The sequence below is a fragment of the Cannabis sativa genome, chromosome 1 (assembly GCF_029168945.1).
Source record: "Cannabis sativa cultivar Pink pepper isolate KNU-18-1 chromosome 1, ASM2916894v1, whole genome shotgun sequence".
In the NCBI taxonomy this organism is placed as follows: Eukaryota; Viridiplantae; Streptophyta; class Magnoliopsida; order Rosales; family Cannabaceae; genus Cannabis; species Cannabis sativa.
In genome coordinates, this window is record NC_083601.1 from 56721053 (window position 1) to 56735603 (window position 14551).

General features: G+C 40.4%; 1 protein-coding gene across 1 annotated transcript; it reads right to left on the reverse strand.

The window, feature by feature from the left end:
• Positions 1-9886: 9886 nt before the first annotated feature.
• Positions 9887-12851, reverse strand: LOC133035241 (uncharacterized). The gene is made up of 3 exons (XM_061111091.1): positions 12242-12851; positions 11040-11838; positions 9887-10976 (listed from the first exon to the last, which is right to left on the reverse strand). Exons 1-3 carry the CDS (start codon positions 12849-12851, stop codon positions 9887-9889), a joined length of 2499 nt encoding a protein of 832 aa, XP_060967074.1.
• Between the last annotated feature and the right edge of the window lie 1700 nt (positions 12852-14551).

Sequence of the window (14551 nt, forward strand, 5' to 3'; positions counted from 1 at the left end):
TCAGAACCGGTCGACCGGTTACAGCAGGGGAAAAATTCTCGGGTTTTTCTCTGAATCGTGTTTAGCTCGGGGATGAACCTAGTACCTGCCTTTGAATAATTTTGAGTTATTTGAATTATTATATTGATGGTGAAGGCTAAGTCTAATCGGTTTAGAATTAGGGTTTTAATCCGGAATATTATGTTAAAGTATTTATTGTGTTTCAATTGTCGTGACATAGGACCGGGATTGCCTAGCTTGTTTTTCCACCCAGGTCGGCCATATTCTTGACTTCTGAATTAAGGTAAGAAAAGTGGTAAGCACCGTATGTGGTTAAAAATCGATGAATGAATGGAGGTGACCTTAATTATTATTATGATGTTGACTAAAGCTTATTAAGCCTAGGTTATTACCTAGGGTTGGAAACGGTTATTACCGTTATGAGTAATTACTCTTGAAACCGCGGTTAGGTTTCTTACTTATCGTTTGCGTTATCGGGCAACGATAGTGACATATTCAGCTCGTATGTAACGAGTGGTAAAAGTGGTACTTTATTAAGTACCAGGAATGTATGATGTTTAAGGAAATGCTTATTATTATCGAATAGTGAGTAAACATAATGGCATGAGAATAAGTTGATAATCATTCTCTTTCAATTATTGTTTTAATTACTTTCTTGCTGAGTCTCTGTGACTCACTGGTGCTTTATGGTGCAGGTAAAGGAAAAGCTAAAGTCGAACAACCATGAGTTATGGTCACAGCAGCAATGTACATACCAGCCGCAGGCAGCCCAGTTTACAGGATGCTCTATTTTGATTGTATTTTGAAAAATATAAAGCTTATGTTGTAAAATACTTTGAAACCAGTTTGTAAATATTTTGAAAACAGGGGGACCCCATAAATCATGTTACTTATCTTTTGTTAAATAATTTAAAGGTTGAGTTTTAACTATCAAAATTTCAATTACCCACACTTTTAGTATAATTACATCTTATATAACTATTGGTATTTTAAATAAAGTGCACACACGTGGCGTCCCTGTTGGTCAGGGCGTTACAGATAATTTTTTCAGATTTTTAAAGTGAATGTGACCAAGTTTTTCATGCCATAGGTCAGTAACATTTTCAATGACAGAATGACAAGTGGCATGCGTAGTGAGAGTATAACAATTATCACTAGATCGCAGCCCTTGTAACACAATTTCATCAAGAATATTATATACGTAGCAATGATTGCTATCAAAGCTCACAGTATAACCCTGATCACAAATCTGACTAATGCTAAGTAGATTAGCTTTTAGTCCTTCAACCAACATGACATTTATTAGTTTAGGAAGCCCTTCGAACTTGAGAGTTCCCATTCCTACGACTTTACCAGTAAGACCGTTACCAAATGTAACTTCTCCACAGTGCATTGGTCTTATGTTCACAAGAAATTCTTTTTCACCTGTCATGTGTTTGGAACAACCACTATCAAAATACCACATGTTAGAAGCAACAGTTTTAAAACAAGTAGAACCTACCAAGCATTTGTTTTTGACAACCCATTTTTGTTTTTGTAAAACATGTTTATTTCCAATGTAATTAGATTTAAACATGTTATGCATGGTTATGCATTTAGGTCGAATGTGACCTTTTACTCCACAAAAATGGCAAATAGGAATGAAACGTCTTCCTTTCCCTTTGAAATTGTCAAACTTACCGTGCTGCTTCTTTTCTGTAACAACGAGTGCTTTTCTTTGTCGAGACGAAACACTGCGAGGTAGAAACAGTTCTTCCAGAAACAAAACTATTAGTGGTATTAGACACAGGTTGATTTGGAACATAACCCAGCCCAGCATGATTGGTTTGGCCAGATTTTTGAATTTTTTCAAAGATGGTGGAACCTGGATTTAACATTTTAACATTCTTTTTAATGTTATCAATTTCCTTGGTTAAAGAAATAATTTTTGACTCTTTTAAACAACATTTGAGTTTATCTTCCAACTCATTAATGTTGTTACACAAAATTTTATTATCTTTAACCAGGGAGCGATTTTCAGCACTAGTTTCCAACCACTTACCAAACATTACCTTGTAGGATTCAATCATGGAATCCTCATCAATTTCTGACTCATCTGATTCGGATCTGGATTCTTCCTTGTTGTCATTGATCAGGATATTGTTCAAGCAAATGCTTTTTCCTTTTTCCTGCAAATTTCTTGACAAAACACTTGTTAGGACAACTTTTTCTTTTTCATCCTCACTACTCTCAGAATCATCACTCCAAGTAACATTCAATCCCTTTTTATTTTTCTTTAAGGTATTAGCACATTCAGATTGAGTGTGACCAAAACCTTCACATTCTCTGCATTTAATACCTTTTTTATTGTTAGATGGAAAAGGTTTAGAGGGAATGTTACCAGAAATGTTACCTTTTGGGTTCTTTGAAAAGAACTTTTTATTTCCACCAGATTTCATGAATTTTTGGAAATTTTTTGCCAATAGAACCATTTCATCATCATTTTCATCATCAGAAACAATATTTTCAGAAGCATTAAAGGCAATACCTTTGCTTTTCTCATTCGAGAGATTTTGATTACTCTTTTTCTTGATTTGTTGATTCAACTCAAAGGTTCTTAAAGATCCCATGAGTTCCTCAACCTTCATTTTGCCAAAATCTTTCGCCTCTTCCATTGCAAGCAATTTTGTATCAAACCTGTCAGGAAGAACTCGAACAATTTTTCGAACCAAGACAGATTCATCAAGTTTTTCTCCCAAGGCAAAAAACTCATTAGAGATGTTAGATAATCTTTCATAGAAATCATTTAAAGTTTCAGTATCTGACATTCTCAATTCATCAAATCTAGTTTGAAGCATGGTAAATCGTGATCTCTTTACATCAGCAGTACCTTCAAATTGAATTTGAAGGATTTCCCATGCTTCTTTTGCAGATTCACAAGATGATATTAATTTAATAAAACCTTCACCAACACCATTAAAAATAGCATGTAAAGCCTTATTATTATAACCGAGACGAGTTTTTCATCTTCGGTGGTCCAGGCGAGTTCAGATTTTACCTGAGTATTACCTTTTTCATCATTTTCAGTAGGTTGAGACCACCCTGTAAGAATAGCTCTCCATGCTTTCTCATCTTGCGATTTGATGAAAGCTCTCATCCTGACCTTCCAACAAGGATAATTCGACTCATTCAATAGAGGAGGTCTAGAGATGGAACTTCCTTCTGCAAACAAAGACATCTCACACAAAACAAGTTAAACGGAATAACCTCAAGATCTCACTAAGAATTTAGTGACTTGCTCTGATACCAAATGAAATTCTGTATTTTAATATTCCCAGTTTGATTATTTAATTAAATGATTAATTAAATGCGGAATAATAAAACTGGTACTGAAAACAGTTTTCTGTAGTTAGAGAATGCAACTCTGTAACTCCAGAGAAATCCAGAAAAACAAACAGTGCATAAAAGTAAAAACACACAAGATTTTTGTACGTGGTTTCAACAATCCTTTCAGATTGTTACTAGTCCACGGGACCACGCCCAGAGATAAGATCCATTAGATCGGTATCAAAAATACAAAGTAATTGACTTATGCATAAATAGACTCCCTCTTATTGTATGCCGCAAGCTTGATGTATTCCACCTACTAACCGAATCTTGATAAAACTCCAAGTGCTCGAACTCCCTTCGATCACCTTGAAGAGTGCTTGAATCCTCCTGATTCAAGGCTTAAAGGCTATCTCCCAAAAGCCTATACAACCATCTCCCGAAGGTTGTGTGCTTGTATCCTCCCGATGCAAGACTTCAAAAGCAATCTCCCGAAAGCTTGTAAATACCCTTCTCCCGAAGGTGCACTGATGTTCTTCTTCGTTGTATACTTGAATACAGACTCAAGACAATACAAACAACAAATAAACAGAGTAAGAGTAGAACAACTCTTCTCTACAAATCAAAGACTCTCTTTTCTAAAGATATGAATGAAATTCAAAGATACAAGAGAGGTACCAAGAGAGGTACCAAGAGAGGTACTAAACAAAGACACTATTTCCTTAAGATATGAAAGCAATTCTAAGTGTATGAAAGAGATGCAAAACCTAGCTACTATAAGATGTATTTATAATGAATATACATCTCATAGACAGCTTACATTCGGTTTGAACAAGACCTCAACCCACTAGAAACTTCCCTAAAATAATTCTTCAATCAGTCCAGGAATTTCCGTTTCTGTACCTACAGAATCGTGGGCAGTAACTACAACTTTCCTTTTATAGAAAAGGAAAGTCTAGCTCCGGTTTTCTCTTCAAGAAACCTGATCTTAGAAAATGGGAAACTCAACACAAGATCAGAATAACCGCTGGTTAGCAAAGAATCAATGTGTAATCAAAACTTACCATTTTTACCTCAATTTCCATAAATAGGAAAGCTAGTCAACTTTCCTTCCAAGTTTAGATTTACACAAATATGGAAACCATATCAATAAATGCCAGCCGAAATATACATTAAATAATAAAATATTTTTGTCAATTAAATATGCCAAAAATGGAATTAACAAAACGGCGAGTACTCGAACTGGGAACGTAAATGCTTAGTAAAAACTGGAAATATCCAGAAGACAAAGGAGTATAGTGGTTCACTCAGATCACGGTCTGCTTAGTCCACTGTTGCAAGAGTTTCGTCAGTCTCATTTCATGGTGGATCTCTCCTTTATATACAAAGCAAGTGTCAAATTAGTTACACAAGGATTGCATTCATTGTTAATTCGTTTGTATATTAATTTACAGTAATTAAACTAAAAACGTAAACATCAATAAATGAATAACAGTTTCTATTCACTAAATACAGCAACGTATGCGTCTTCTAATATGCGAGTTAACTGTTCATATTCTAGTGTAAGCTCGCGGGCCTAACATTTAATTAAGTCTAGGATGCCTGCGTTCCTATATAGTCGCATTTATGGACATCGTATAACGAGCTGATAGAACTTAGACATGCAAGTCTATATTGGTTTATCGAGGCTGTCAGGTCGTTGAGACCAGCTTGCATCATAGAGACTCGATCTTTAAGTTTTCACAGAAGGATCGAGAGGATACTCGCACATATCCTGGTACATGCGAGTTAAATCCATTCCTTGGTCCTACATAATGCGAGTCACACGAATGCGATTAGACTTGGTCAAATTCGCATCATCTCGCTGATTCTAGCTCAGGCGAGGTTTAAACTCGAGCAGTCTCTCATTGACATCTCAGCTTTTCTTGGGAAAATTGAGTACACGTGTCCTCCAAACAGGAGTCTGGTCTCGAGTTTCTAGGTGAGAGAAATCTCACTATAACACATGCCCCTAGTTTCACGACTTGACAGATGCGGTCATGAGGGAAACTATATGCGAGAGACATGTGAAAGGTTGTCACGAGGAGGTGACCTTTGGTTGTCCCATCGAGGGTTTTGAAAAATGACGACTGTAATTATTTCGTTTTATCTTATTTATGGTGCCACGTCACGAAACTTTTCGGTTTTCGTGTAGGCGTGCTCATGGCTGGCCGTTGGATAGGATGACCTTAGGCATTCCTGCTGCCACGTCTCATAATCCCAATTTATGAGGGATATAAGTATTTAAGCCCTCTGATACGAAATAACTTTCTCATTTTCCCTCTCATTCTTAACTTCCTCTTCCCCTTTTTCTCTGAAATTTGAAGAAATCCTCATCCATTCTCCACCCAGATTTACTTTTCTTTCCGTCTCTCTAAGACTTCAGAAGAGACCGAAACCAATTACAGGGAGCAATCAGAATAGCTAAAGGTCAGTTTCTAATCCACTTGCGTACTTGGTTTTTTGAAAAGGTGAAAATTGTTTTTCTGGGTTTTTGTGACATTTTGAGAGGTTCGAACATGTATGTCCGTAGGGAATATATATAGGGCTGTATTTTTCTGTGTAGAATTGGATAATCTTAGAAAAATAGACCTGAAATTTGTATAACCGTGAACTTTAGGAAGAAAAGTTTGAATAGTCACACCTTTCTTATTTGCTTATTTCTTGAATACACGCGGGTATTCGGATGAACACTTCGAATACTGGCATACAAGCTTCCTTTAGGTTTTATAGAGACTTTATCATTCCTAGTCGTTGTTTTAGAACATAGGGTTTTATATTCTCTGTATATTTTGTTGTGGGAACATTGGTTAAGTCTTTCAAATGGTGGGCGTGTCGCAGTATTCCAATGCTCATACGTGCGATCGTATGTTCCTTGAGGTATTGCGATATGCCCAGCCATTTGTGACATACGCCAGTGTTTCCTGTTCCAATATAAGCTTATTCTTCAACTAGTAGATTTGCTCGAAATGGTGGGTGTTTCCCAGTAACTTTAGGGTCATGCTAAAAAACGCATGCTCCTTCGGTCACTGGGATACACCCAACCGTTTTTTGAGGTACATCGCTAGTCGGATATGCGTGCCAAACTCGCAGGTTGTGGTTGGTTAGATTCCTCGAAACGGTGGGTGTTTCCCAGTCACTTCAGGGTTATGCTCGAAAACGCATGCCCCTTGGGTTACTGGGATACACCCAGCCGTTTTTTGAGAGATTCTTCTATTCGCACACATGTGATTTTGTGTTTTAGTGGGCTGATTTGCTTTTCGCGAGAACCCAAATCAGTCTTCTAAGGAGATTTTGAATTTTGTATGCGGGTGAGGTCACTTATATTATTTTCGCACATTCACCACGTTGAAAAGATCTTCTATCTTTCAGATGAGTGATCTGTCGGACAACCAAATGCTTGGCTCTGGAGGCGATGCATTCGATGGCGACCAGGACCATCAGGAGGATAACTTCATCCCAACTTCTATCTCAGAAGAGGAGATCCCTACTACCGGAGACACGAAGTTGGGGCCGCTGTCCTCTACAAACATCGAAAGGATGGTGCAGGAGCTCGCTGAACCAGGAACTATCGAGGTTCAAGACAGAGAGTCTACGGTGTCAGCTCGTGAACACCTTATTCACTCCAGGCACGCTCCTGATGTCGATGTTGAGGAGATGGATGAAGAGTGGATGGCTCCAGACTGCGAGTCAGATGAGGAAGAGGACGATGAGGGAAGTGGGACCGATTCAGTGGATAATACTCAATTGGATGAGCCCTTCTCATGCGAGGACTTGGTCTCGCGAGTCACCAAATCTGATCTCACCACCTTTACGAGATTAAATTTGCTGCGACTTGCCTCCTTGCATCCTCGTCCTACCTAGAGAGCGCACCTTTCCTTTACTAACCCTACGATCATACCCACAGAGGATGTGGTAGTTTATATCCCCATTCTTCGATGTGGAGTATCAATCCCTTTCCATCCATTCATCTCCGCTATTCTAAAGCGGTATGATGTATCTCCTTTTCAACTAACCCCAAATAGCTATCGCATAGCTTTAGGTTTTTATGCGATGTATATGGAGTATGTGCATAGGGAGCCTTCAATGGAGGAGTTTAGCTATTTTTATGACATAAAGAACATGGGTCTCCACAACGGCTTCTACTGTTTCAGCAAGTGGGCCACTTCTGAAATCAACGGGGTGGAAGGCATGGTTTCCAATATGGGGGATTGGAAATCTAAATGGTTTATGTTTTTAAGGTCCCAGGAATTAGGACTGACTTTAATCGTCGACCTAGTACGTCGCATATTTCTTCACTTAATCAATTTTCAAGTTACCTTGTGACTTTGAGCTAACCCGTTCTTCCTTATTTTCGTAGATAGACCGGCTCGACCTGCACTAGACGTGACTCGTAGAGAAACTGCTGCAATTCTCGGAAGCCTCCCTGTTCAAGATCGTGACTGGCGACTTCTGTGCACGACCTTAAAGTTGTGGGAACACAAGCTAATTCCAGAGAATGCGAGCCTTCAAAGGGAGCCAGTGTACAAGGAGCCATCTGAGAAGCAAAACGAGCAGATAGACAAATGCCTTTCCAAGCAGACTTCTCGGCCAACATCAGGTATATAAACTAGTGCATTAAAACTTATCGTTATTTGTACTTATCTTTTCTTGTTCTCGCAGAGATGACTTTCCTGAAGTCCGCACCAGTCCTCAACCGCAAGCCAAAGACTGGAACAGCGACGACATCTCCTATTGTTCCCCAGAAGAGAAAGAGCGATGTTGTGGCTACCATTGCCGCAGACTCCTCTAAGAAGCCAACTAAGGCTACACAGGACAAGGGGAAGAAAGTCGTGATTGATCCAGCTGTTCGAACTCGCGACTTCCTAGTTCTGCAGGAAAAGTTTGTAGCGAGGAGTTCATGTCCAAGGTGGAGAGGACTCCTTCTGAGGAGCTTATTCTGCGTTCTGTAGAGTTGGCTTCGCAATCCATGATCATGTTCATGAAAGCCTTTGCTGCTGGCTCTAAGGAAGCCGAACTATTAAAGAGGCAGAATGCTCAGCTTCAAGAGAGCATCAAGAAGCTAAAACACGAAGCGGCTAACAAGGACAAGGAGCATGAGGAATTTCGTAAACAAGTCGAACTCGAAGCCAGGAACTCCAAGGCAAAGATTGAGGAGGTGTCTCGCGACTTAGAGGTCGAGAAGGAGAATGGAAAGAAGCAGTACGAACAGGCGGTCTCTGATTACATCTACACAACTCTTTCCAAGATTCCAGACTTCGACTTCTCGATCCTTGGAGCGGAGGCGGCTGAGATGGCTGAGGCTTTTCGAGCCATGTCGCCCACGCAGACTCAGGGAGGTGGAAGAAATCTTTTCTCGAGGATGCTGATGCTGCCGACACTGAGGAAGTCCTGGATGAGGCTGCCAGCGAAGTCGCTGATGAGTCTACCACTCCAACTGCCCCCATTGCTCCCAATGCTTAGCTTTTACTTTATTACTTTTGCCAGACTTTTTTTTTTAAGCGGTACAAGGGTACTCGCAATTTTTACTTAGACAAATTTATGCTTATTTTTCTTTTGAACAAATTAACATCCCTTCTGGGATCTTTATTTATGTTATGACATCTTCGCAGTACACGGATACTCGCATTTTTTCGTTTATTTATCATTTCGATTGTGATTTAATTACAGCTTGGTGTAATAAATATTAAAGTAGAAATTTTCAAAACTTTGAAAAAACTTCATACTTCTTTTAAGAAATAGATTAATCAATAGTACTAAGTGAGTGGGTTATATACCCCCTATACTTAGAATATTTATACAGATAAATTGACTAAGTATAAATACACAGCGAGTACAAACGATACAATGCGAATACTATTGATAATAAAATTTTAAGCTTTCGCCATTCCAGGCTCTTTGGATTATATTACCATCGAGTTCTGTGAGTCGGTATGTTGCGTTACCAATTTTTTCTGCGATGAGATATGGTCCTTCCCAATTGTCTCCGAAGACCCCATGTGCTGGGTTTTTTCGCGTTTGGCATTACTTTTTGAAAAATTAAATCTCCTACTCGCAGAACTTTCTCCTTGACCTTGGAGTTGAAATACCGTGCGGTTCGCTGCTGATAAGCCGCATTTTTCAGGTGAGCCTGATCGCGCTTTTCTTCCAGAAGGTCGAGGTGAAGCGACTGTTTCTCATCGTTCTGTGCAATGTTGAAAACATCTCTTCGTAGGGAACCTGCCCCAACCTTGACTGGTATCATGGGCTCGCATCCATAGGAGAGGGAGAAAGGAGTCTCACCAGTCGTGGATCGGGGGGTCGTATTGTATGACCATAAAACTTGTGGAAGCTCTTCTGGCCATACCCCCTTATGCTCTTCAAGTTTTCCTTTGATGGTGTGTTTGATTATCTTGTTGACTGCTTCAGTTTGCCCGTTACTCTGCGGGTAGGCGACTACTGAGAACACCTTTTTAATCCCTAACTCATCGCACAATTGTCGCATCTCCTTACAATCAAATTGCTTTCCGTTATCTGAAATGAGCTTGTAAGGGATGCCAAATTAACAGATTATGGAGTTATAGAAAAACTCGCGCAGTTTAGCTGCTGTGATGGTTGCTAGTGCTTTTGCTTCAGCCCATTTTGTAAAGTAGTCGACTGCGACTACAGCGTATTTGACTCCGCCCTTTCCTTTTGGTAATTCTCCTATCAGGTCGATGCCCCAGACTATAAAGGGCCAAGGGCTCGTGATAGAATGCAAGTGACTCGGAGGTTGGTGGACATACGTGGCTATTCGCTGACACTTGTTGCATTTCTTTGCGAAGTTAAAAGCGTCTTGTCGCAGGGTAGGCCAGTAATACCTTTGCCGCATGATTTTTAAGGCAAGAGAATTACCACCAGTGTGATTCCCGCAGATACCCCCATGTACCTCGCAGAGTATATAGCCGCAATCCTCCCCGTCAATGCATTTAAGTAGCGGCTGACTGAAGCTTTTGCAATATAATCTTCCATCATAGATGACATATTGGGCAGCCTGCTGTAGCAGTTTTCTCGCTTCTATTTTTTCATCGGGCAAGATTACCTTTTCCAAGTAGGCGATTATTAGAGTCATCCAAGTAACTTCTCTGGCAACATCTATTTCCATCACTTCTTCCCGACTCACCGTCGGGTGAGCCAACACGTCAACAGGAATCACATCGAGCAATTTAGCTTCTCTAGTTGAGGCCAAGCGGGCCAATGTGTCTGCGTGTGAGTTATGAGCACGCGGTACTCGGGATACGACTACTTTCTTGAATTTTTGCAACAACTCACATACTATGGCGAGGTACTTAGCCAGACGCCCGCCTCTGGCTAGATATTCTCTGTTTACCTGGCATACGACGATTTGGGAGTCGCTAAAAGCCTGTAAGTATTCTATCTTAATTTTGAGGGCGAGCTTTAATCCTGCGATCAAAGCCTCATACTCGGCTTCATTGTTAGATGCAGAAAACTCAAAACATAAAGCAGCGTGTACCTTAAAATTTTTAGGACTGATAAGTATGATTCCACCACTGGAACCTTCGCTATTAGAAGCCCCATCGACGTACAATGTCCATCCTTCTCCATTTAGTACAGCAGTGTCAATTTTTTCTTCTACGAGTGCCACTTCAGTACTTCAGAACTCAGGAATGAAATCTGCCGAGGCCTACCCCTTGATCGCAGATCTCAGTTTGTACCTGATGTCGAACTGGCTTAGCTCTACTGACCATTTCAACAATCTTCCCGATGCCTCTGGCTTTGCTAAGACTTGCCTCAAAGGGTAGTTTGTTAAAACTTCAATGCTATGGGCCTGAAAATAAGGTCGCAGTTTTCTTGACGATATTACCAAGGCAAATGCTAGTTTTTCCATTTGAGGATAGCGAGTCTCAGCATCTAACAAACGTTTACTAACATAGTACACTGGGTATTGTTGACCTTGGTCTTCGCGGATTAGCACCGAGCTAATCGCGTACTCTGACACTGCCAGGTAAACGGATAAGACTTCGCCGGATATGGGTTTTGACAGGATTGGGGGTTGCCCCAAATGCATTTTTAATGCTTGAAAAGCTTCTTCGCATTTCTCGGTCCATTGGAACTTCTTGTTGCCTTTTAAAATCTTAAAAAACTCATTGCATTTATCAGAGGATTGTGATATAAAATGATTTAGAGCGACGACTTTACCTGTGAGACTTTGGACTTCTTTTGGCTTAGTCGGTGATCGCGTTTCTACTAATGCTTTGATCTTCACAGGGTTTGCCTCTATTCCTCGCTGATTAGCCATAAACCCGAGGAATTTCCCTGAACCGACTCCAAAGACACACTTAAGAGGATTTAGTCGCATTTTATATCGTCGCAGTATTTCAAACATTGCTTGTAAATGGTTGACATGGTCTTCTGCATGTTGAGATTTTACGAGCATATCGTCAACATACACTTCCATGGTGTCTCCAATCAAATCTGCGAACATCATATTTACTAGCCTCTGATATGTCGCACCTGCGTTTATCAAACCAAAGGGCATTACCCTATAACAATACAAACCTCGATCTGTAATGAGCGAGGTATCTTCCTGATCTGGTTCATACATCGGGATTTGATTATATCCCGAGTATGCATCCATGAAGCTGAGAAGCTCATGACCAGTCTGGGTAGAATGACTCCCGTATGAAGGCAAATGCCAAGAGGCGGTTGACTTCTTCCTTCAGCGCTTGGTACCTCGCGACATCCATTTTGTGGCGCTTCTATCGGACACCTCATACTTCGGGGTCAATGTTCAATCGATGACACATGACCTGTGGAGATATTCCGACCATATCTGAATGTTTCCAGGAAAAAACATGAAGGTTTTGTTTGAGAAATGTCATTAGTTTTTCTCGCTGCTGAAAAGTTAGTTTAGAACCAATTTTCAAAATTTTATTATTATCTACTGGATCGATAGGTACCTCAATGGTGTCTTTCGCGGCTTGGACGATTGCGGCATAATCGAGGATCCTCGGATCCAAATCTGGTTCGTCTTTATGAGGCACTTCTTCTATTCTGAAGACCTCCTGACGAGGAGGTGGTGCCTCTAGCAGATAGATGACATTGATTGACTTCTTTTCTGCGAGTTTGACCGCTGTGTTGTAGCATTCTTGCGATTCTGACTGGATTCCTCGCACAGAACCTATTCCAGCAGGAGTAGGGAACTTCATCGTGAGATGATAGATTGACGTCACAATCTTCATCCCTTTTAGAAATGACCGACCGATCACAGCATTGTATGCTAAGTATTGGTCGATTACTGCAAAGTCAGCCATCGACTTGGCTACTACAAGGGCAGTTCCCAAGGTGATAGGGAGCTTGATCATCCCTTTTGATGCAATGACGTCGCCAGTAAAACCGTATATACTCAATGTTATAGGTCGCAGATCCTTCTCATGCAACCCCATCTGTTTGAAGGCTTGGAAGTTCAAGAGATTCACAGAACTTCTGTTGTCCACGAGTATACGATGGACGTTATAATCTCGCATGACTTTCCATGAACGTGATGTCGTCAAACTTCCGATGACCAATGCGTCAGAATGTGGGTGGCGGACCTATCTCGCATCACTTTCCATGAACGTGATGTCGTCGCACTCTCTCTTGAACAACTTCTCCGGTCGCTCGCTCAAGTTGTTCACATTGGTGAGTGGTTTTTCTTTGGCTTCTCTTGCATATCGCTCCTGCGATTTTCTGGAGTCACCTGCGATATGGAGTCCGCCTATGATGGTCAGGATGTTGCGAGGAGTTCTCAAACCACTTGCATTCTGGTTTCCTTCTTTGTCATCCGCTCGGGGATGACTTTCCTCATTCTTTTTATGTTGCTGGATGAGGAAAGTCATCCCCGAGCGGATGACCAAGAAGAAAACCAGAACAGGGGTTCTCGAACCGCTTAGTTTAAATTAGGAAATTAGCAGATAATTAATGTTTAATTATGAAAATTATTTACGGATATTTAAATAATTATTTATGTTGATTTATGTGAATTCAGAGTGCATTTTTATGTCATATAGTGAAATTTCATAATTTTGCATTTTCGGTGCCCGTCAACATGGAACGCGGTGTATGGCTCAGTAGAATCACAATTTAGTATTTTAGTATAGCGGGGCGGTATTGTTAGACATTGGGAATGTCGGGATTAGTCGGGAATTTAGAGCTTTCCCAAAATACCCTTAAGTGCTTTTTAACCCTTTTAGTGTGGGAGGGGCAAAATAGTCATTTGCCCCATAAGCTTTTGTCCTTTAGTGGACTTAGTATTTGGTGATTATTTGATTTATGTTATGTTATTTTGGCTGAAATAAGTAGTGAAAAACCATTTTATCATTTATGTTACAAAATTGGAAAAGAAATCAAAGAAAGACAAAATCCCATTTCCTCTCAAGCTCTCTCTCTCTCTCTATCTCTCTCTCTCTCTCTCTCTCTCTCTCTCTCTCTCTCTCTCTCTCTCTCTCTCTCTCTCTCTCTCTCTCTCTCTCTCTCTCTCTCTCTCTCTCTCTCTCTCTCACTCTCTCTCTTTCGGCCACCTCTAGAACCAGCTAGGGTTCATGCTTTTGTTCATTCAATTCAAGTGTTTTCAGCAATTCAAAGTGTAATCCAAGCTAAGGTAACCCTTGTTCAACTCTCTTGCTAGTTTCCTTGAGTTTTAAGAAAAAGAATTTTTGCATGCTTTGGGATTTTACTTGCTGCAGCTGCTGTTTGTGTTTGTTGTTGTGTTCTTGGATTTATTTATGTTTAATTTAGTGGTTTAAAACTGGTTCTTGTGGTTGTTAGTTGATTGTGTTCAAGTTTGGAATTTTAAACTCAAAACTTAGGATTTTTATGGTAAAATGATATTTTTGCTGCTATGATCATTGTTTGTGCTTGGGTTTGGTTGCTGGATGTTACTTATGTTGTTTTAGGTTGAATTAAGCTAGTTGTAGTGGCTGGTTGTGGTGTTAGCCAAGCTTTGAGCTTTGAAGCTCAAACTTGGAGCTCACATGGTGGATTTTGATTCTGTGCATGCTGGGTTGTTTTGTTGCTTTTGATTTGTTATTTAGGGTGTTTAGAACAGGTCTGGAAAGTTTGGGAGGATTGGGGTTGAATTGGTTGAGATATGGAATTTTTTAGTGTTTCCTGCACTGAACCGGAATTCCGGTTCAGAGAGGCCTGTAGGAACCGGAATTCCGGTTGGCTTTCAGGATTTCCTCCCAGA

Coding starts and splice junctions, on each gene's coding strand:
- LOC133035241 (XM_061111091.1), bottom strand. CDS start 12,851: ATGCGAGATTATAACGTCCATCGTATACTCGTGGACAACAGAAGTTCT. Junction 11,839..12,241: donor TAATAAAATTTTGAAAATTG/GTTCTAAACTAA, acceptor TGATAAACGCAG/GTGCGACATATCAGAGGCTA. Junction 10,977..11,039: donor CTAAGCCAGTTCGACATCAG/GTACAAACTGAG, acceptor TGAGTTCTGAAG/TACTGAAGTGGCACTCGTAG.